This window comes from Schistocerca gregaria, chromosome 8, assembly GCF_023897955.1.
Source record: "Schistocerca gregaria isolate iqSchGreg1 chromosome 8, iqSchGreg1.2, whole genome shotgun sequence".
Lineage (NCBI taxonomy): Eukaryota > Metazoa > Arthropoda > Insecta > Orthoptera > Acrididae > Schistocerca > Schistocerca gregaria.
In genome coordinates this window covers 181,655,011-181,678,740 of record NC_064927.1, presented here as the reverse complement: position 1 = coordinate 181,678,740, position 23,730 = coordinate 181,655,011, and the positions used below count along the sequence as shown (strand labels likewise).

General features: G+C 42.1%; 1 protein-coding gene across 2 annotated transcripts in view; it reads right to left on the bottom strand.

Annotated features, from left to right (window-relative positions):
• Positions 1-23,730, bottom strand: part of LOC126283961 (aquaporin AQPAn.G-like) — a 178,598-nt gene that overhangs the window by 130,628 nt on the left and 24,240 nt on the right. The window contains exon 1 of one of the 2 annotated variants that reach the window (XM_049982404.1): positions 1,234-1,480. The exons of the other annotated variant lie outside the window; for it this stretch is intronic. Coding sequence (XP_049838361.1) covers positions 1,234-1,435 — 202 coding nt within the window. The 5' untranslated portion in view covers positions 1,436-1,480. Of the gene's footprint in view, positions 1-1,233; positions 1,481-23,730 lie in introns of those variants that run through there. 2 annotated transcript variants of the gene reach the window in all.

Below are 23,730 nucleotides of genomic sequence, written 5' to 3'. Positions count from 1 at the left end.
GCAACATAAATAAACAGAAAAATAATTGCTCTATAGGAAAATAGTAGGGAGGTAGAACATGGGCAACATGAAGTTCTCGGTTTTCCAGTCGGGACAGCTCGTGGGAAATGCGCGACTTTTCATTTAACGTCACTGGTATTAGCTTGTCGCAAACAGACAACAAAAACGATTTGGCGACACTTGCAAAGACCTCGGTTCTCCGAAAAAGACGGTAGCGTAACAGGTAGAATTCGCCGCAAACAGAAAACGATCAAATTTTATTGTCTGAAAGATTAACAATGAATTTGAGTAAACAAGTCATATGTAAACACAGATTTCTGTGTGCTATTTTCCGTACAGAAGCAGAAGTTGGAATCTTTCCCATATTGATAAATCAAGAATAAATAGCTCTCAGATAAAATTTTCGGAAGACAGAATGAAAAGTGAGAAAATAAGAATTCAGTGACATGTATAACTTATGACATTATCTTCAAATGCACTGATTTTAATGGTGCTATCATGTTCTTATATCTACTGAGAATAGGAGAACGTATATGAGAGTTTCTTAGTTGACTTGAATGAAGGACTTAGGAAGGCGATAGTGATCGCGATACATTGGATTAAATAATAAAGTGACAAATGTGCTAATGATTCTAATACCTACACTGTCACGCCACCACGCTCAAACATTTTCGATGTGTATTCTCAGGCAGCCGTGTATCGAAGTTCCCAATTTTCCGCTTCCATCTATCTCTGAGAAGTGCAAAAACTGAATATAAACTTCTGCATACATAGCCTCTGCTGTTCTATCTACAACAGGAAACGCCGTTAACGCGTCACGCTGTTGTCACTTTTGCACAGTAATTTTCATCACGAGGTAATAGAAGATACTCGTTTGCTATGCTATTCCGAAGTATGCAAACAAGCTACAGACGTTATGGCACTTAGAATTGAATAGGATTAACGTTTCTGAAATGAACCAAATGAGTCAACTGTTGATTTCTGTCTGAAATGGAAGGTGACTAATGAAACTTTCTAGAACTATTGCAATGTTTTGGTCTATGTTACAAAATTATCGACAGGTTAGCGCTTTTATTCGTTCCGTAAGTGATAATTTACGTTGTATAGTTATGATTTTGGGCAGACTTCTTGGATCTGCACGCTCAACATTGATTCAGTTCACGTTAAACATAAAGAAATCCTCAAAAGTAGCTCTTGCAGTATGCCAAGCACATCCAAAACTAAGAAAATTACCTCCGAACTTCTGCGTGCGGTGTAGTGAAGTCTTCATCGTTAACACGGTCACGCCCTTTTTTTTACCCGTTACTCCAGCCCGGTCAGCATTGGCCGACGTCGCCGGCTGAGATGAACCATTCTGCAGAGCCTTTCCTTGGTCCGCGTAAAACAGCCTGTGCGGGAGGTCGCAGTCCATCGACACTTTAACTCCGAGCTCCATGATGAAAGGCGCGCGTCTTCCCGGCGACTGGCCCTGGCGTACGAGTCGTCGCTTTTGCTGACTTCTGAGAAAGTGCTGGACACTCGATTACGACACGGGAATACTCGCACTTTGCCTCCGCATCGCCACGACTGTAAACAATATTTTCACAACCGGGCCGGTGAAAGTGGAGCGAGACTGCCAGTTACAATACCAGTGCGGCGATTCACCTATCTGGCTGCGCTATCCAATTTACGCTCAACCTATCCCTTACGGTAACCGTGCATTCTGCAAGTAGGGTCTGACACCACATACTTCCGCATTAGGTTGTTAGATTTAAAGTAAGGTTTGGGGGTTTCTCAGGCACATAACTTGCGCGGCGCTACCTAAATTTCCGAGATTGACCCCGTAAAATTCAGAAAACTTACCCTACAACTTAATTTCAACAGTCACCCTAAAAGAAGTTCGATGAGATACACCCATGATTCATTGGCTGTTATGCCCTGGAGAGGAAATCAGGATCATCTCAATTTTTTTATTGTACCAGTCGCCGGACGATGTGGCCGAGCGGTTCTAAGCGCTTCAGTCTGGAACCGCGCGACCGCTACGGTCGCAGATTCGAATCCTGCCTCGCACATGACTGTGTGTGATGTCCTTAGGTTAGTTAGTTTTAAGTAGTTCTAAGTTCTAGGGGACTGGTGACCTCAGATGTTAAGTTCCATAGTGCTCAGAGCCATTTGAACGTTTATTTTCCAGTTTAGTACAACCTTTACTCGATGGCCTACTAGATGGCCAGCATTCAAAAGACGAGGAACAAACATCGCCTCAAAATTTATCAGGTGTTCAATTCATTAATAGGAATGCTTTGACAAGTCCCTTACGAACTTCCAATAATTTCGAAAACGTCATGGATTGTCCGCCTTCAGTCCTTGCCGATCACTTCCCGTATTTTTGCGATCATTTCCGGAGCTGTGCATGATGACGGCCGACCCCAGTATTTGTCATAGTCCATGGACTCCCAGCCATTTCTAAATCCCTTAAACGACTCAAATATGTTTGCTTATTTCAAAGACTACCCACCAAACGCTTCCTTTAGCAGGGGGTGAGTTTTAGCTGAAGTTTTGGAGAACTTAAAACCTAATGCAGATCCTTTATTCCTTCATGTCAGGCATTTCGATATTTGTGACTCAGTATAACACGATGTAAGGAAATAAGTAACAATGTTCATATGCTCACAATGAGGCCTCTTTTGCAGACTGTCAGTTGAAAGACATAATAAGCGGCCCCTAGCGACGTAAATTTATACTGCTGACTGTTCTGGAGCAATATTCAAATTCATGGAAATTTTGGTAGCATCTCGTAACTCTCTACAGATGTGGAACATCACGTTTAATTCTAGCCCCACACCCCCGACAGGTCAGAGACAGAACCTGCTACCAACAATAGGGCTCATAGAGAGAGTTGACGCTGTAATTAACGTATAGCATTCACATGTGAAGGCAGGGGTGCTCAAACCCGCGGCTGGTTGTCCAGATTCAGGTTTTGTATGTTCCCAGAAATCTATCACGAGAAATATCTGTATGGTTCCTTTGAGTGGTCCACAGCCTATTTCCTTCGCATCTTTGTTCAATTCGGTCTTCTACTCCAACCCGAATGACCTCGTTGTTGACTGGAAGCTACGTCGTAATTCTCTTGCTTGCAATAATGCCTTAAGTCTATGTCTTAAAACACTGCAGTGTTCAAATCAACCTTTTGGCGTATTTTCAGGACTTTTAATCCTGTCGCAGCAATTTCTTGTTTCCCGAAAATTTTATAAATCGCTTAAGGATGGTAGGCAATCATTTCTAGAAATGCGCGAGGATGTTGTAATAAATACAAATTTTAAACCCCCGGATTCCACCCCCTCCCACTCACCCGTCGGCGACGCCTATGTTGGTCCGAATGTGTTTGCAACTGTTGTTCAAACAGTGTGCCCCGAGCCTCGTCACGTGCTTGCTATCTTCGCAAAAGTGAACGACCAAATTTCTTCATTAAGGCGTATCTGTGTTCCACGTCTCGTGTCGTACCGTTGAATCGAGCAGTCATTTCTGCTCTTATGGTAACTGTAGTGATGTACATTGTTGTGTTCCCTTGGGACGCCGTTGAGTTCTATGACAGAAATATAGTTTGAGAAATACACACATTGGTGAAAGTTTAATACAACTGTATACTTAACTCGGTACAATGACCCCACAGAATGTCCTGATATAAATTGAGATAACAGCCTGAAGTATGTACTGGTGTTGCCACTAACAACAAATCCTACTTGACCTTTAATCACTCTCTGATAACAGGCAGAGGCCTGAGTATGTTACACTTGTACTCGCAACTCTATCACTAAGCTGACTTCGGACGTAGACTGTGAACTCTGGAGACTCGAAAACTGTAGCCATCAAGCCGTAACCAGACCGCTGGAGTCTGAAAGTTTCTTGAGGCGGCCACTTGTCGGCTTGATATGTGACGCTGGCGGCTCCGAAGCAAGAGGGCGTGTCCCTCACGCAGCCGCCGGTTGGATGATGCGGTCGCGCTTTGCTGCCTCTCGTGGTAGCCGTCATGACTGCTATTGCCGACTTTATACAGCGGAATGATGCCCCTGAGTGGTATCGATTGTTGATGGTACCAGGTCTAACGCTGCCTTCAGTCTCGGTAATGACGTTAAGTAACGTAAACATAAAACATGGTGAATATGTTTTGACCTCGAATGTAGTTAATCAAGTCAGTCCCGCTGAACATATTGGGTTGTTGCATGAGTTAGTAGCGTTTTCCCGTAAGTTTAATAAACACAAGAGAGACATGTAATAGAGACTTTAGTTATTAATAATATATTCTTTTTCACTATTTACAATAGTCTGCCAACGTTGGAGCAATCTTTTCTGTAGAAATCAAATCGTTTTTAGGCCTAGAACAAATGGTTCAAATGGCTCTAAGCACTATGGAACATCTGAGGTCATCAATCCCCTAGACTTAGAACTACTTACACCGAACTAACCTAAGGACATCACACACATCCATGCCCGAGGCAGGATTCGAACCAGCGACCGCAGCAGCAGTGCGATTCCGGACGGAACCGTTGGACCACAGCGGCCGGTGGTGAATCAACATAATGTAACTCTAATAATATTTCTGGGACTATGTTCAGAACTCTTGAGTCTTCTGTCATTGCATTCGCACTCGTCCACGTCACATTCAAAGCAGTACATACGCATCAATTATGACATCCGTAAAAACCTCCTCCGAATCGTACGCTGCTAACAAATGGTTCAAAAGGCTCTAAGCACTATCGGGCTTAACATCTGAGGTCATCAGTCCCCTAGACTTAGAACTACTTATACCTAACTAACGCAAGGACGTCACACACATCCATCCCGAGGCAGGATTCGAACACAGCGGCCGGCGACGAGAAGAACACGTCGGGCCATGTTCGGGCTGCTTTTTCATCCAGAATGGTAGTTTCGATAGAGAGCGGCAGAAGTGAAAATCTGAGGGCGCCAGATCAGGTGAATGAGTTGGACGCGGAATGACTTCCAAATCCAGCTCATGTGTAGTATTCTTTGTCCGTCTAGTAGAATGCGGGCGGGCATTATCGTGGGGTACGATCACCTCAGTCAGTCTTCTTGATCCTTAGATTGCGGCTACAAGATGTCTCAGTTGTTGAGAATAAACGTCAGCAGTGATGATTACGCCACATGCATAACATTATTTTTGGTGGGTGTGCGCTCGTCTTTGTAATGGGAATTGCTGCTGCTTTGGACTCAACCATTGCGTTCCTTGTGTTAGCGTAACAACAGAATTTCTCGTTAGCAGTTTTATTTTTTTAAATTTATTTAATCGTATGGCTAGGGCCCCCCATCGGGCAGGCCGTTCGCCGGGTGCCGATTTTTCCATTTTAGGCCATTTCGGCGACCCGCAGTCGATGCGGATGATAGAATGATGATGAGGACAGCACAACACACAGTCCCTGAGCGGAGAAAATTCCCCGACCCAATGGGTAATCGCACTAGGGCTCAGAGGATTGTCAATCCGTCACGCTGACCGTTCAGCTATCGGAGGAGGACCTCGTTACCAGAAACAATACAGGATAGGAATGGTCCGTGCTGTTTACGAGCCAGTTGATAACGAGCAAGCAGTCATATGGCCACATGCTGATTTTTGAGACTTTGGTTTAGAGCACGTGGTACCAGTGCATCCGATGTTTGAGCCTTCGCCAGCCGTTGTGGCCGAGCGGTTCTGGGCACTTCAGTTCGGCACCGCGCGACTGATACGGTCGCAGGATCGAATACTGCATCGGGCATGGATATGTGTGATGTTCTTTGGTTTGTTAAGCTTAAATAATTATATGTTCTAGGGGAATGATGGCCTCAGAAGTTAAGTCCCATAGTGCTCAGAGCCATTTGAACCACTTTTTTGAGACTTCGCCATTCCATGCGAATGTCGCACGATAGTAGAATGATCACAGTTCAACACATCTGCCAATTCTCCACACCCCAAAGGTCTTCCTCAATGTGGGAAGTCAGTAACGTTAAAACTATTCTCTTTAAAAGTTTAGTGACAATGATACAGCCTTTTTGTACAAAATGCGCCTCGTGAGAGCGTGAAGCCTGCCAACCATAAGTTCTTGTTGCTGCTGTTAGCTTCGGCATTTTTCTCATTTATGTTGCTTTCTGCACATACGCGTATCACAGCATAATAATTACTAATCCTGCCTCGGGCATGGATGTGTGTGCTGCCCTTAGGTTAGTTAGATTTAAGTAGTTCTAAGTTCTAGGGGACTGACGACCTCAGCAGTTAAGACCCATAGTACGCAGAGTCATTTGAACTATAATAATTACTAATGGTGTAGTTCATGTTCAACCTGCATTTGGTAAATGCCTGATGTCATGTCCTCATCCGTACCACGCAAGGGGCCCGGTTCGATTCCCGGCAGGGAAGTGACGTCTACTAAAAAGACTTGCAATACGGCGGCCGAACCCCGAAGGGGATATCCAGGCCAATACGTGCCATACGAGCATTTCATTTCATTTCAAGGTGCTTGTTACAACCTAAACTGCTTAGGCACGTGATCTTGTTTATTATATGCAATAATATTCTAGGCATTAACAGATTTTTTAAAATAAATTACATGATGGCCGCTTTCTCAATTCCTATTAATGCCAGGCATTAACAATAATACCGTTAGTCATCTTCAGAACTATGCGGCAGTGTTTCACGTAAAAAGTGTTCCTACTTGTGAGACATTTATTCGTGATAGTTTTCTGCTCAGGGTATAAAAGACCTTGTAGAGAAAAACAGTCCACCGACAGGTCTTTTCTACGCAGACGTCGCCTGCTTAAAACTCGCACCTGAGCTTCGTGGCGTGCTTTGACGGCCGCCGCCAGCAGCGAGTTATGTAACCGCTAAACAGCCTGCCACGAGCATTGAGTCCCTTCGGTTTCCTCCGTTAATGAGCCCTCATCGCGTGGCGCAGTTGCTCCTCCCTGTGGACGCCTGTGTCTGCGCATACGGGTAAGTAATATGTGAGTGCTCGTGTTCTATATTGGCACTCACGTGCAAATATTTTCATGTGAATGACGCGTATGAAGCACACAGACCCCAAGGAAAATTTACAACTTACGTGCATAAAACCAAAAAATAATTATTTAGAGAAACAATAAGTGGCGCTGTTAACCCTAGATTACTAAACTCTTGTAAAATTTGCCACTGTAGTTGCTGCCAACTCACGGTTCCCACTAGCCTTGTATCGTCAGTATTGGATGTAAAACAAGACATTTTGTACTAATTTTGTATGTGACATACCATTGGGCACATAATTGTGTAGTTAATCAGTGCATAAACGCGAAATTATGACTTCCTTTGAGTAAAATATGGATTTTTAAAATTTACGATGGTTTAATGACAACGTAACATTTTCTCCCATTTAGTGTTGTAGTGTTGATAAACAATGTCGTCTACTTTCAGTATCGTAAATTTTGATAAAAATAACTAAATTAATGTTCGGAATTTAATTAGCAAGGCAAGAAAAACGGATGTGAATCCTAAGATATCTTATTAAGACGTTGCAATATCGCTTGTTGTGTTACAATAGACATTAGAGCTTAATTTCCGCTTTAGCAGTTGAATATTTACGTTTATACAGTCTGTATCGCTCAACTCTTTCGTCTTAAATTCATTAAACAAAAAAACAAAAAATCGTTAAACATATTACAGATGTGTTTTCACTTGGGTGCTTAGTCAAAAGTGGCTCGTGAAACAGCCTGTTCGCAATCTTATTAACTACTGAGGTAATGGCATCAGTATCTCTGTTAGAATTATTCTTGTTGTCAGATCTATAATGATTACAAATAATGGCAGTACCACTAACTATTAAAAATTATTATAGTTTAAAAAAAGTGTAAAATGGACTTGTTTTTGTTTTTGTCTCGTCTGTACAACCATTCATTGTGAATCAGAAATGTCAAATTGTTTATAATCTACCTCACCGATAGATTTGTAGATTTTCCTGTCCTTTGTGTACAGATAAAGACACGGGAAACTCAGAACTTGTTGTTTACATATTTTTGAGTACATGTTTGTACTCATATTTACTGACACTGGCATTTACTGTTCTGGAACTGAAAAGCAACACAGGTACTTTATCTTTTACTTTACCTCATTGGTTAATAAGGGTATGAAAACATTTCAGATAGCACTTCTTTTCATTAGCGCCTTGTGATGGCTTATGTGGTTGTAAAATACATTAATGATATATTTCATGTGTCAGGAGATATTTCAAGTGACAGAGTCAGTTAGAACTCTCTTTGAACACTTGTGCTATGCAGTAACGAAATAAGCAAAGGTTACGGAATTGCGTTTTTTTCCCTTTATTTCTACTATTACTATTGTAACTAAGATCTACATAATAGCTTTATAAAAATGTTTTTAATGTGCACTGCCTAATCTAGTGTAGGGTCCCCGCGAGCATCGAGAAGTGCCGCAACACGACGTGTCCGAAATACTGCTGGAGAGAGATCACGTCATGAATCCTGCAAGGCTGTCCATGAATCCGTAAGAGTATGAAGGGGTGGAGATTTCTTCTGAACAGCACGTTGCAAGACACCAAGACATGTCCAGTAACGTTCATGTTTGGAAAGTCTGTTGGCCGGCGGAAGTGTTTAAACTCAGAAGAGTGTTCCTGCAGCCACTCTGTAGCAATTCTGGACGTGAATGAGTGGCGTGCCGCAATGTCCTGTTGCAATTGCCCAGGTCCGTCGGAGTGCACGATGGACATGACTGGATGCAGGTGATCAGGATGTTTACATAGTGTCACCTTTCAAAGTCGTATCTAGACGTATCAGGGATCCCATCTCATTCCAACTTCACACGCCCCACACCATTACAGAGCCTCCACCAGCTTGAAAAGTCACGCGCTGACTTGCAGCGACCATGGATTCATGAGGTTTTCTCCATACCCATACACATCAATCCCCTCAATAGAATTTGAAACGAGAATCGTCCGACCAGCAACATGTTTCCAATCATCAACAGACCAATGTCGGTGCTGATGCGCGCCGGCGGGGCGTAAAGTTTTGTGTCGTGTAGTCATCAAGGATACATGGTTGGGCCTCCGGTTCCGAAAATCCTTATCGATGACGTTTCGTTGAATGGTTCGCACGCTGACACTTGCTGATGGCCCAGCATTGGAATCTACAGCATTTTGTGGAATGGTTCACTTGTGTCATATTGAACGATTCTCTTCAGACGTCGTTGGTCCCGTTCTTGAAGGATCTTTTTCCGGCCACAGCGATATCGGAGAATTGATGTTTTAAAGGATTACTGGCTTGCACGGTACACTCATGAAATGGTTGTAGGAGAAAATCCCCACTTAATCGCTACCTTGGAGATGATGTGTCCGATCGCTCTTGCGCCGACTATCACTAACATAAATTTTGATAACCTGCCAATGTAGTAGCAATAATCGATCTAACAACTGCGCCAGACACAAGTTGTCTTATACAGGCGTCGGCGACCGCAGCGCCGTATTCTGCCTATATACATACCTGCGTATTTGAATACGCATGCCTATGCTAGTTTCTTTGGCGCTTCAGCATGTAAGTGTATATGACAGAAAAGTTGTTAGTTTGTTCATTAAAAGCACAAACATTTCCTGTGAGTCAGGAATGTACGGGTACAATATCTGACGGTATGTGGAATCTGTTTCTAACTGCTTTCTATTTAGTTTAACGACTTGACCACTCATGACATGCAATTTCTAACTTGTTGTATGTATCTATGTTAGAACAACTTCGAAACTCGAAAACCTCATCTTTCGGAACATATTTTGTTCTTTTGCGAATATGTTTAGGCCAGTTCACCTGCGTAATTTATCCTTACACTACTTTTAACGTCAAATAAGTCTGTACATTGATATAATATTTGTACACTTTGTGCAACAGAAAATGGCTATTGTTGTGTCTTCTCCTCTATTACTTTAGACCATGCACGGTGTACGTTTCAAAGTGGCAATATCATAGTGGATTAAAAATCCGATTTTGATGTGTATCCATCTGTTGAGTATTGGCAAGCGCATGAGTCATCAGAGCACCTTGCTGTCCTTTCTATGGTTTACATACAGCAACAATGCCTTCTAAAGGCCATTTTTCCTGTAGGCCTTTATTTTTTATTTCATTTGTGACAAACTTCGCATGAGGCAGCCCACATACCATTTTTTATTCCTTATTATGAGTGCGATATTCCCATTTTCTGGTTTTCATTTGACTGTCGCAATACTTCGTTTGTTACTGGCTTTGTACGTATAATTTTGAATAGTTAACGGTAAATCTATATTTAAAATAACGCCAATTTTTTTCTGATTTGAAGCTTTCAACATGCATCGTTACATTTCACACGGAAGTGCTGAACATCCACAGCTTTACATGAATCTGATTCTGATATCTAATTTGAAGTTTGCATAAATTCCTTGAAAGCAATACGAGCGAATTTTTCTCGACATTTTTATGTCCATACCTATTCTTCAAGTTTCAGAGGTTAACGGTGAGATTACTTAAACTTCAGTAGCAGCTCTAGTTATGAATTATCAGGAGACAAGATGACGGTCATACGAACTCTAGTCCTCGACTTGATTTTACAGATTCTGTCTCATTATTGTTGATATTTCTCTATTAATCTACAATATTCAATGGTTTATGGGAACATATTATGTCGTGCTAAATATTCTTGCTTTCACGACGAAGACAATGCTGAACATTGCCGAGAGGTCGGGTCATCGTGGAGATTAATGTGACAAGTGCTGTCAGACCTTTTAATGTAAGTATATTCGTGGCGAAAGGTTTCGTAGCTAGACCTTCTATATCGCTCGTCAGCGTTACCATGTAAACAGTATAACAGGAATAAGTTATTGAAACTCTATTGACTTGCGACTAAGCTTTAGTGCATGTCACTGCTTCCTGCAAGATTTTCTCTGAATATGTGCTGAGTAGCTGAAGTGTTGGAGTTCAGCATTGTTGAAGGTCTCCATTGATTCTTTGTTGATAGTCCTTAATTCACACGTATCTCCGACATGTTGTTCCAGGATGAAGTTTGAATATGGCTCAGTGATTAATATTGACGCTAATTTGAGTAACTAGACTGAGCTGCAGCCTATGAAAGGCTTTTTCCTGAGTGACCACAATAGTCTTGTACGGATATTTGCTTCGTTACTAACACCCCACCCCCTCCCACACGTAAATTAAATTATTGGTCATCTAAGTTTTATTTATCACGCAGATTTTTGTGAACTACCGTTGGAAATATCTTAGAGACATAAACCAATACTGATAAAAGCCTAAACGTAGGATAAACCTTGTTAAGCATTTTTGTTGGATTGTAATGCGTTTTGGTTGCAGCGTTTAAACAATTTTACTGTGATTTCGTCAGGTCCGCTTCTAATATTTCTCTTCCCGTTGAGCACGCATTCCAAAGTGGTCGGGCTGAAGGCGGTGGCCTAGCGGTTCTAGGCGCTTCAGTCCGTAACCGCGTGACTGCTACGGTCGCAAGTTCGAATCCTACCTCGGGCATGGATGTGTGTGATGTCCTTAGGTTAGTTAGGTTTAAGTAGTGCAAAGTTCTAGGGGACTGATGACCTCAGCTGTTGTCCCAAAGTACTCAGCGCCATTTGAACCAAAGTGGTCGGAGATTCGTTTGTTTAGAGGAACAAAGATTACATCAGTGACACACTCCTCTTTACTGGATATTTTATGCCACGACTTAAGCTTACCACTCGGTGCCAGCAAGTGAGCTCTGCGCCTGTCTACGCAAGCTTGCGAGGCTCGTACAGGAATGGTAGGAGAAAGCAGGGCTGTTTACGGAGCGCTCTTACATTTGTGGAGAACCAGGTGAAAACAAGACATTTTACGAACAAAGAACAAACCCATATCGAAAGCTGAGCTTCAAAAGGTAGTTGTCTCTCGCCTTCTAGACTATGGTAACGGGACCGGCGTGCACTTCACGTTCTCTAGTGTGCCTTGAATTGCTTTATTTGCTCTTCGGGGTCTTCCACTCAATCTCTAGAACGAAATATTCTTACATTCGAATGAATCCTTCATATACACCGACTTAGCACTGTTCCTATTACGACGCATTCCGCGTAAGTGTAGTCCGTGAAAGGTACGGAGTGAGCGAATGAGGTGAAACTGCTATCCGACTTTAGTGTATGTAGGTCAGGGACTCCGAAATATACCGGGTGGTGAAAAAGTCAGTATAAATTTGAAAACTGAATAAATCACGGTATAATATAGATAGAGAGGTAAAAATTGACACATATGCTTGGAATGACATGGGGTTTTATTAGAACAAAAAAAAGTTCACAAAATGTCCTACAGATGGCGCTGGACAGCAAAACGTCAGTGACTGCGCATGACAATCGTCAATGACGATTGGTTGAGTAACGTGTTGTGGACCGACGAAACTCATTTCACGCTCCGAGGTGTGTCAACACCCTCAACTGCAGAATTTGGGCTACCGAAAATCCTATAACTGTCGTGGAAACACCATTGCACGACGAGAAAGTCACGGTATTGGTTGGATTTATCACATCTACCGTTATCGAGCCTTTTTTCTTCGAGGAAATGCGTGATTCTGGTTTTGTAACTGCTACCGTGACGGGTGAGAGGTACGCCGATATGTTACAGAATCACATCCTCCCCAGGCTGGCTGATAAACACCTGCTGGAACGTACGATGTTTATGTAGGATGGCGCTCCACCCATATTGCTAGACGCGTGAAAGATGTCTTGCGAGCGTCGTTTGCTGATGTTCGTGTGCTCAGCCGCCACTTTCATGATGCAAGGCCTGCCAGGTCGCCAGACCTCAGTCATTGGGATTATTGGCTTTGGGGTTACCTGAAGTCAGAAGTGTATCGTGATCGACCAACATCTCTAGGGATGCTGAAAGACAACATCCGACGCCAGTGCCTCATCATAACTCCGGACATGATTCACAGTGCTGTTCACAACATTATTCCTCGACTACAGGTATTGTTAGGGAATGGTGGTGGACATATTGAGCATTTCCTGCAAAGAACATCATCTTTGCTTTGTCTTACTTTGTTATGCTAATTACTGCTATTTTGATCAGATGAAGCGCCATCTGTAGGACACTGTTTGAACTTTTGTATTTTTTTGGTTCTAATAAATGCCCATGTCATTCCAAGCATGTGTGTCAATTTGTACCTCTCTGTCTACATTGTTCCGTGATTTATTCAGTTTTCAAATTTATACTGACTTTTTGATCACCAGGTACTATTCGTTTCTATAACGTAGGGCATCGCTATTGGCAGAACTGAAGCTGTGGAGGAGAGTAGTGACTCATATCTGTACAGCTCAGTTGGTAAGAGCACTACACTCTACAAGCGTCTGAGTTCAAGTCTCGGTAGCATACTTAGTTTTATCGTACATTAAATTTATCAAGATTACTAGTACTTTAAACGATTCGAGAGCCTATGGCGCATGGTCGTAACAAAACAACCCGTAAGAGCTGTTTTCTTCATGTGAAAGGGCAAACGATGGACTGAATAGATAAGTCATTTAGCTACGATAAACAATGGCGATTCTCATATACAGGATGATTCCGTGATGACGTTACAGACTATCAGGGGTGACGGAGTATCGCATTGTACTGCATTGAACTGGGGATCTAGAATCGACGCACAAACCCACAACAGGCTACAGCAGTCCACTCACCCCACCGCCGCCCCACACCGAACCCAGGGTTATTGTGCGGTTCGGCCCCCAGTGGACCTGTCCCCCCTCCCCCCCCCCTCCCTTCCCCATGGGAACGTCTGACACCAAACGAGCGTAACCCCAAATGCTTGCATGGTGGAGTAATTATGGTGTACGCGTACGTGGAGACAGTGTTTGCACAGCAATCGCTGACATAGTATGACTGAGGCGGGATAAGGAGAACGAGCCCGCATTTGCCGAGGCAGATGGCAAATCGCCTTAAAAATCATCTACAGGGCGGCCGGCACACTGGACCATGACACTAATCCGCTGGGCTGGTTCGTGTCGGGGAGCGGCACGCCTTCCCGCCCGGAAAGCAGTGCGTTATACCGCACGGCTTACCAAGCGGGCCACGGGGAAGGATAACTGCACCAATTTGAAGTAAGGAACCCAGGTCAGAAAACGACCGAGTCGAAAATTATAAGCGAAATTCATGTAATATCTTTGACAGTGAAATACATGTTGTGGTACTGTTGTTGCTAAGACTGTAGGGTAGAAAACTTTCAGAGGTGGTAGTTTTGTGCTCCGGCAGCTACAGCAGAGTGTGCTGCTTATACCCCCTCCTCCCCTCCCTTACCTATGGGAACGTCTCACACCAAACGAGCGTATTCTATATGTTAATACAGTTAATTTTCATTTTTGCGTTCTCCGTCACATTTTAGATACTTTGGCACATATAAAAAATAAATAAGTACGCATAATATAAAGCTAACACAAAATCGTTTGATTTACTTTTTTTCTCGATACTTTGCTTATCGATGGCAGTCCATAGAAAACGCCGCCCGGCTTGTGATTTGTATCTTGAAGAATAAAAATTTCATTAGAAACAGTTTACTGAAACTGCAGTCTTTCTACTTTTCCATAATTTTTAGAGGACTATTTTCAAGCATTAGAGGACTATTTTCAAGCATTTTAAGACCCTAAAAAGTCACCTCACTGCCACTTTCGATCTGTTTGTATGGGCGCGATGTGTTCATTATACAGAGACAGTGCGACACAAAGTTTTATTGGTGAAAGAATGGCGGCTAAAGCATAGTTTTATGACCTCAGAATCATAGGAGGTACCTTAAAACCCTTACCATGTGTTCACTACATCCGTTAAAACAACATTTATGCCTCAGACCGCATATTACGTGCGTGTTTTACTTGCATAAGTTCGGTAATTTTAAACCTCCGGAGCTTGGTAACGGATAACACATCAAAGAAGGTTTCAAGTTTCCTCCAGAACATCATCTTAAGAACATATGGTAAAAATTACAAATATTTGTTATTAACAGAAATTCTAGAAGTGGCCATCCCCACAATTGTTACTTGTGATACCCAAAAATAGTGTTTTTCAGGGTGTATCTTGATAACGGAAACAGATGGGAAAATGATGTTTCTAGATGAAAGTGTAATGGATGTAAAAGAAGGAGAAAGTCTAAGTTGGTGAGCTACAGTGAGACAGAGACAACAAGGAATAGAAAGACAGCGACAATGAAAAGAGTCGGCAGAAATGGGAATGAATGGATGAGGTAGTAACAGTAATATAGAGGAAGAGGGAGGCACTGACCTATTTTTCAGTCAGGGTCTTTAGTAAAGGATCATATTGGCCTTTTTTGTGCTCCGATAGGAGCCTATTTCCTCTGGCAATCTAACAGAATATAAACATACACCTTATCTGATCTCAGGTGGAAGCTTTACATCACTAACAGTTAATGAGTTGGCTCCAAATGTTTCCATAAATTCCATTCAACCGAGTTGTTGATTCCATTTCTCGGAATTTTGAACGCCTTGCACAACTGCACACTATCGAACGCGTTTTCCAGGCCGGCAAATCCTATGAACATGTTTTAATTTTTCTTAAGTCTTACTTCAATTATCAGGCACAATGTCAGAACTACATACCGGTACCTTTCCCTTCCATAAGGTGTCAGATGAACAATTGGCATACATCTAAGATGTTTCGGATCCGTTCCTCGGTGACCTCCTGGGAAGGGAAGCTCCTCATAACATCATTCACATTCAGAGAAACAATCTCGTACAGTGGATAACATCTCAATAAATGAAACTCACTAGAGGTGATCCAATTAATCCTGAAATTATGGTTACCACACGTCACATGGATATATTAATGAAGGTAATCATCAGATTAGAAAAGGAAACTAGCGATTACAATAACTATTTTGGTTATTGCCGTAAGACGTGAAGCAAAATGATTTACGTAATAAAACCAGCGTATAAACCTTTAATAGTGGGCAAGAGATTGAAAATACCAACTGTAACAGGCGGCAGATTAGAAGACACATGAAACATAACATGAATACACAGTAAATAATGCAATACCTTTTCTTAACGCAGATTGGTTTTATTCGGGATTCAAATACACCACATTCTTTTTTCAGCATCTCCGTTCAACGCGACTGACTTATGCCATTTTACTGGGAGGGCCTATATATCCGCTTGTTCTGAGTCTCTAATGACGTCTGCTTCCCTTGTTTTGTTTTTAACCATTGGCTCCCGAAATTTGACAATATTGTTTTCTACGAATCGCAGCTCCTTACTTGTTGCCATACGATTTTCTCAATTCATCTAACTCCTGACGATAAATATGCATTGACACCTTTCTCACCCTCTACAATATATAGACAGTTATTAATTCATTCACGGCACAATACTGCTTACATATATTTTTAAATAAAGTCTTATATTTCAAAGGCAATCTTTGTGCTTTCTAAGTCATTTACTTGAATTGATTCTCCTAGATTACTGACCTTTTGAACTTTTGCTCTTAGAGTAATTGTTGCTAAGCTTCTGGGTGATTCTTCGATGATCTACTACTTGTAAACAGATTTTTACTGTCTTCTTTTTCCTAAAGATGGTTTGTCTTTTCATTTACAATATTTTAATTTTCATTTTCAATTTACGATATACAATGACCAATAATTTTACTCCTGTAGTTTGTGTCCTGATAAAGATGTTATTAATGATATTTTACGAGGGTCAGTCAAAAAGTAATGCCTCCTATTTTTTTTTCTACGTTTAATTGTCAGGAAATTTAAATGCAATTACATAGGTTGAAAACCACAACATTGAGGATCATTTTGTCATTTTTCAATGTAATCTCCGCCCATCTCTACAGTTTTGGTCCATCTTTGAACAAGGGCATGTATCCCAGCACGGTAAAAATCACAGCTCTGCTTCCTAAGCCATTGACGCACGGATGTTTTGACGGCCTCCTCATCTTCAAAATGAATCCCACGATGAGCTTCTTTTAGTGGCCCGAACAGATGGAAGTCTGATGGTGCCAGGTCAGGGCTGTATAGGGGATGAGGCAAAACTTCCCATCCAATTTTGACAATCTCGTCAGAGGTGTGACGACTGGTGTGTGGTCTTGCATTGTCATGCAAAAGAAGAACATCTGCCATTGATTTTGTTGGGCAAACTCGCTGAAGACGTGCTTTAAGTTTTTTGAGGGTTGTGACGTATTGAACAGAATTTATTGTGCATCCCTGCTCCAAAAAATCAACCAGAATCACACCCTCTGTATCCCAGAAAACTGTTGCCATAACTTTCCCTGCCGATTGCACAGTTTTGAATTTTTTCTTCCTCGGCGAGCTTGTGTGACGCCACTCCATTGACTGCCTCTTTGATTCGGGTTCAAAAAAATGCACCCATGTTTCGTCCCCGGTCACAATTTTTTTCAGAAACTCATCTCCCTCCAAACGGAAGCGCTGCAAGTGTTGGGAGGCTATTGTTTTCCTTGCCTCTTTATTCTGATCGGTTAACATTCTTGGAACCCACCGTGCACAAACTTTTGAGCACCCCAATTGTTTAATAATCGTGATCACACTGCCTTTACTAAGAGAAATAATGCGACACACTTCATCTGCAGTCACCCGACGGTCACCACGAATGATGTCATCAACTTGCTGAATGTTGTGTGGAGTCACTGCACTCATCGGCCTCCCGCTCCGCTTTTCGTCAGTCAACGGTGTTTGCCCTTCACCTTCCTTACAACGACGAACCCATCGTCTAACAGTGCTGACATCCACTGTCACAACACCATACACCTTCTTCAGTCTTTCATGAATGCGTATGGGCGTTTCACCTTCTGCATTCAAGAATTCAATCACACAACGCTGTCTCAAACGAACATCGATGTCGGCCATCTTACAAACTTCTGCTGTGCTGCCACCTGTTGACACAGAAAGTTACTACTGCAGTGGATTGCAGAAGAAGGTTTGAGGAATGGCGCCAAATTCAAATTTTTCACTTAACTTAATTTTTTTAAGTAGAAAAAAATGGGAGGCATTACTTTTTGACCGACCCTCGTATAACACTTCTCTTCTTTCATTCTAAGAATTTCCTTCCTTTTTGTAAGACCTAACTGAAGAGGATTGCAAGTGAATAACAACATTCTGTTCATCTGAGTTTAAATACCTCATCTTGACTCCGTTATTGTGAAATATAGATTTCCTTTACGTTTCGTGGGCGTATGAGAGCTTGTTTGCGCCATATTTTTCGCGTAGCGATTACGGAGATAAGGCTAACGATCAGAAGCGAGCACCTATTAATTTCCTCATACTGCATCTGAGAACTTACAGGCTGGCACAGCTTCGCGTAACGCTTGATCTGTAAATTTATATAATTGTAATAATTATGTTACGTTGCTCATTACGAACAGCCATTACGTTCATTAAGTCAAGATTACCAAAGAGTATTATTAAAGTTTCATGTATTTCGAACTGATTTAAATGCAACAACTTGAACTACATTTCGATGTATATGTGCATTCCAGTATTGACAATCAAAATCAGGAACGACATTTATTAATCATATTGATTAAATCTTCGATAATGAGTTTTATATATTTTATTATTTGTCAGTGCACAGTATGCCTCGCCTCTACTGCTCATTCCAGGCCTGTGATATCTTTCTCTTGAAAGGAAAATCGTTTCGCCTCTTCTACTGACTGTTCTTTAATATTGGTACATAGCGAATCGCTATTCTCCTTTCTGCTAAACTTCGTCAATTTCACATTAACTCTGTTTAGCATAAACGTAATATCCTTTCTAAACTGTAATCCCATTCCAATCAACTGTTTTTAGTTACGTGTATGATGGCTACATCTTGTGAGGATCGTAGAAACATTATTAGCAGTATGATAGCGCACGGTGCCGATATGTTCCAGAAAACCGCGAGTGAAAATGTGACTTTTCAGTGGGCTGTACATTGGATTCTATTGATCACACAGAGAAGGGGTTCAAGTGTTTTGGGTAGCCTTTGACCTAGAGACCATTTCCTACCTGTCGGAAGAATGGGCATATTATAGCTATCCTACAAGACAGGGTCAAAATTTAAACATTACACATATCCTTCAGCTCAGGCAAACTGAGAAAATTGGTTGGTTCTTTTGTTTTGCATTAGATGCGGTCTAAGATGGACATTAGACAGCTTATATAAGCAGCACTTGTTCATGAGAAGTTCCCGAGAGAACTCCGAAAAACCATGACTTTTGGGTATGAAAAGTGCCAGTCATGGTGGTGGCTACTTCTATAATTTCTATTCATGGCAGATCGCCGAAATTATAACATCTGTTTTTAAGACGACATTCTACGAGAACTTCGAAGATTCTTTTTCTAGATCGTTATCCGTTACCGAGATACAGAGGTTCGACATTCTACGAGAACTTCGAAGATTCTTTTTCTAGATCGTTATCCGTTACCGAGATACAGAGGTTCAAAGTTACCGTATTGGAGAAAACAGCAAAAACCACATTTTAGCGTTTTTTTCACCGTGGGCAGCAATTATCTAAGTAACTACCCATACCACATGGCTCAAATATTCACTCCTTTCCTGTTCTTCCGCTGTCAACTATATTTCACTGCCACTGTATCCTCCCCTTTTTCACACTATCCTTATCTCCTTCGCACTTACAAACCATCTTCCAGTATTTACACTACTGGCCATTAAAAGTGCTACATCACGAAGACGACGTGCTACAGACGCGAAATTTAACCGACAGGAAGAAGATACTGTGATATGCAAATGATTATCTTTTCAGAGCATTCACACAAGGTTGGCACCTACAACGTGCTGACATGAGGAAAGTTCCCACCTGGTTTCTCATACACAAACAGCAGTTTACCGGCGTTGCCTAGTGAAACGTTGTTGTGATGCCTCGTGTAAGGAGGAGAAATGCGTACCATCACGTTTCCGACTTTGATAAAGTTCGAACTGTAGCCTATCGCGATGGCGGTTTATCGTAACGCGACATCGCTGCTTGCGTTGGTCAACATCCAATGACTGTTAGAACAATATGTAATCGGTGGATTCAGGAGGGTAATACGGAACGCCGTGCTGGATCCCAACGGCCTCGTATCTCAAACAGTCGAGATGACAGGCATCTTATCCGCGTGGCTGTAACGGATCGTGGAGCCACGTCTCGATCCCTGAGTCAACATATGGGGACGTTTGCAAGACAACAACCGTCTGCATCAACAGTTCGACGACGTTTGCAGCAGCATGGACTATCAACTCGGAGACCGTGGCTGCCGTTCCCTTGACGCTGCATCACAGACAGGAGTGCCTGCGATGGTGTACTCGACGACGAACCTGGGTGCACGAATGGCAAAACGTTATTTTTTCGGATGAATCCAGGTTCTGTTTACAGCATCATGATGGTCGCATCCGTGTTTGGCGACATCGTGTTGAACGCACATTGGAAGCGTGTATTCGTCATCTCCATACTGGCGTATCACTCGGCGCGATGGAATGGGGTGCCATTGGTTACACGTGTCGGTCACCTCTTGTTCGCATTGACGGCACTTTGAACAGTGGACGTTACATTTCAGATGTGTTACGACCCGTGCCTCTACCCTTCATTCGATCCCTGCGAAACCCTACATTTAAGCAACATTTCATGCACGACCGCATGTTGCAGGTCCTGTACATGCCTTTCTGGATACATAACATGTTCGACTGCTGCCCTGTCCAGCACATTCTCCAGATCTCTAACCAAATGGAAACGGCTGGTCAATGGCGGCCGAGCAACTGGCTCGTCTCAATGCCCCAGTCACTAATCTTGATGAACTGTGGTCTCGTGTTGAAGGTGCGTGGGTAGCTAGCTGTACCTGTACACGCCATCCAAGCTCTGTTTGACAATGCCCAGGCGTATCAAAGCCGTTATTACGATCAGAGGCGGTTGTTCTGGGTACTGATTTCACCCAAATTGCGTGAAAATGTAAACACATGTCAGTTCTAGTATAATATATTTATCCAATGAATACCCGTTTATCATCTGCATTTCTTCTAGGTGTAGCAATTTCAATGGGCAGTAGTGTATTATTTTTCCGCCGCTTTCCAACTGCAGCTGTCTGCTTCTGCCTTAGCATAAAATAGCGAGAATATTTACGATAGCCAAAATTTTTGGGGAAGGGGGAAGATAGAATGAGGCAGCAACTACCCCACTTTTCAGTCAGAGTGTTTTAAACATGATCGTATTGTCCTTTTTGTGCTCCGATAGGAGCATTTTTCTTTGGTTCCCATCCTTTACCTGCTACAGCAGGTCATGTCACTGATATGAAAAGAAATTTATGGGACATTCAAATTTTGATAGTTTACGTATGCGAAACTGAAATGAAGCAAAACAAACTTAATACCTCAAACCGTATTTTACGTGCACAAAGAGTCTCCATGCCCTTGATTATTACAACATTGGGCCCCCAGAACCATTTCGATGATAACGGAGACAGTTTACAGCATGTTTCTCCGCGCTATTTCACTTTATAAACTACGTTTCCGCCTTACAAAACGATCGTCTTACCACAACTATACAACAGTGCAGGGTCAATTTTTCAATATTACACACTTCATTTAGCTTAGGCAACTGGAACAAGTCAGTTGTCCTTTTTTTAAATATGTGGTCTATATGGATGCACCATTTAGTTCATCGGCGGTTCCTGATATTTTATTTGAATAAGTAGGACAACTTTGAACTTCTTTATCTCAAAAATGGATAAAATCATCAAGACTTTTTTCAAGGATGTTCGAGATTGTGATCTTAGGAAAACATCGTAAAAAGTACTGCAGTTTGTTATGCATAGTTGTCTTGGAATCTTACGGCTCGGTCTTGATACCCAGATACCAAGTTTTTAGGGCGTTTCTCGATAACGGATAAAGATTTTAGAGAAATGGGAAGACGGCACTTCTAGAAAAAATGCCTGAAGAATATACCCTTAAAATATGAGCAATTTTCTGCTTTTAATTATTTAGATATCCACTGCCTACAAAAAAAAATGGTGAAAAGTGTTGTTTTCGCGTTTTATCAGGAACCGCCCATGAACTAAATGGTGCCTCCACATGCCGCTTAAGAAGTATCATAGACCACACCTAATGCAGAAAGAACCAACTGACTTGTTCCAGTTGCCTACGCTACAGGAAGTGTGTCATATTAAAAAAATTGACCCTCTATTGTTGGATAGTTATAGTAAGACGATCCTTCTGTTGAGAATACAATCAGTCCATAACCCAATGGCTACACAAAACACTTCAACGTAGATATTTGTCACCACTATAACCCAAGGTATCAAACCCGGAGAAGTCTCGTTGTTATATACGGCGTTTTGCAACATGTTAGGTGGCGTATGCTGTCATTTGCGTAGCGATAAATTAACTCTCTTGCTGCACTCGGTAGGAGCAAGCACATTGCGACCATGAACGCACGGTAGACCGCGCGACGCCACATTACAAAAGACGTGGGAAGAAAGAAAGCCTTCCTCAGCACTCAGGGTGCTAATTGTAGGTATTCATGCACCAACGTTAATCTGTATGCCCTAGGACGTACGTTTAGCAGAAATGGCTGTGCATGACCATGCTTCAGACAATCTTAAGAGGGGAGACGTTTACGGGATGGATGACCACTTGTCCTCAGGACATGTATTTATCTTCCACTGCATGGCCAACGATCAAGGATCAGCACCAAAGGGGCACGCTATATCCATTGTATAAACTGGCGACGACCTAACAATCTTCATGTACGGCCTCAAGACGACAGTTGAATTGCTTCGTCTATGATACTATCTACGAATAGTTAGGATTAGTGTGTGGTCACGCTTAAGAGTTTTACGTACGATTATATTCAAGTTGAAAGGTTGTTGCAAAAATATTTCCCTTTGGTTTAGTTCTAGAAGCGGCGGTATTATTATTATTAAGCCAAGAGTGTTAACAGACTATGGATAAAAGCCAAAAAAAAAAAAAACTGGATAAGAGTGGATAGGAGTCGCGCACCGAGGGTTCCGTACAAATTTGATTACGCGTATAGGGGAACTGAGAATTTTGAAGTATTGGGCATAACTGCGACGAAATATTTTTTTGTGATATAATTACAAATTAACAATTTTCGGAGTTTTCCTTCACTTCTACTGTAAAACCTGTCTGCTTACCAAATTTGAAGATTATAAGTGAACGGGAATCATCCTACAGGCTCTGATGAGTGTCAAAATGTGTGACATAAGTGGCCGTACCTTTTGATTTCATTGATTCAAAAACTTAAGCCTTTTACAGTTTGAATTTGCCTTATACCTTAGTACGTGACACAAATTTCAACTTGATACACCAGAGGGAGGCGGCCCCTGTGGCCGAGCGGCTCTAGGCGCTTCAGTCTGGAACCGCGCGACCGCCGTAGTGCTCAGAGGCATTTGAACCATTTTGAATACCAAAGGGTTCCTCAGGAAAACGGTCGGACACACAGATAGACAACAAAATAATCCTACAAGGGTTCCGTTTTCATCTGCAGAATTCGTCTAAGAGTAGAGGTAGGGGTCAAATGTGGAAGCGTGTGGGTAATGTGGAAACGTCTAGTATCTGGCCTGCAGAGTGCTGCACTGTAGCGGGGAAGCCAGAAATTTTTGCAATAGTTCCTATTTATCACGGTAGAGGCTTAGCAGTCAGTTCAGCAACAGACGCCGTGACAATGATGCAGTTCGCGCATTTTCTAAACCTTTTTCGAGGTAAGTTTTGGTATTATATTTATCGACATACTTTG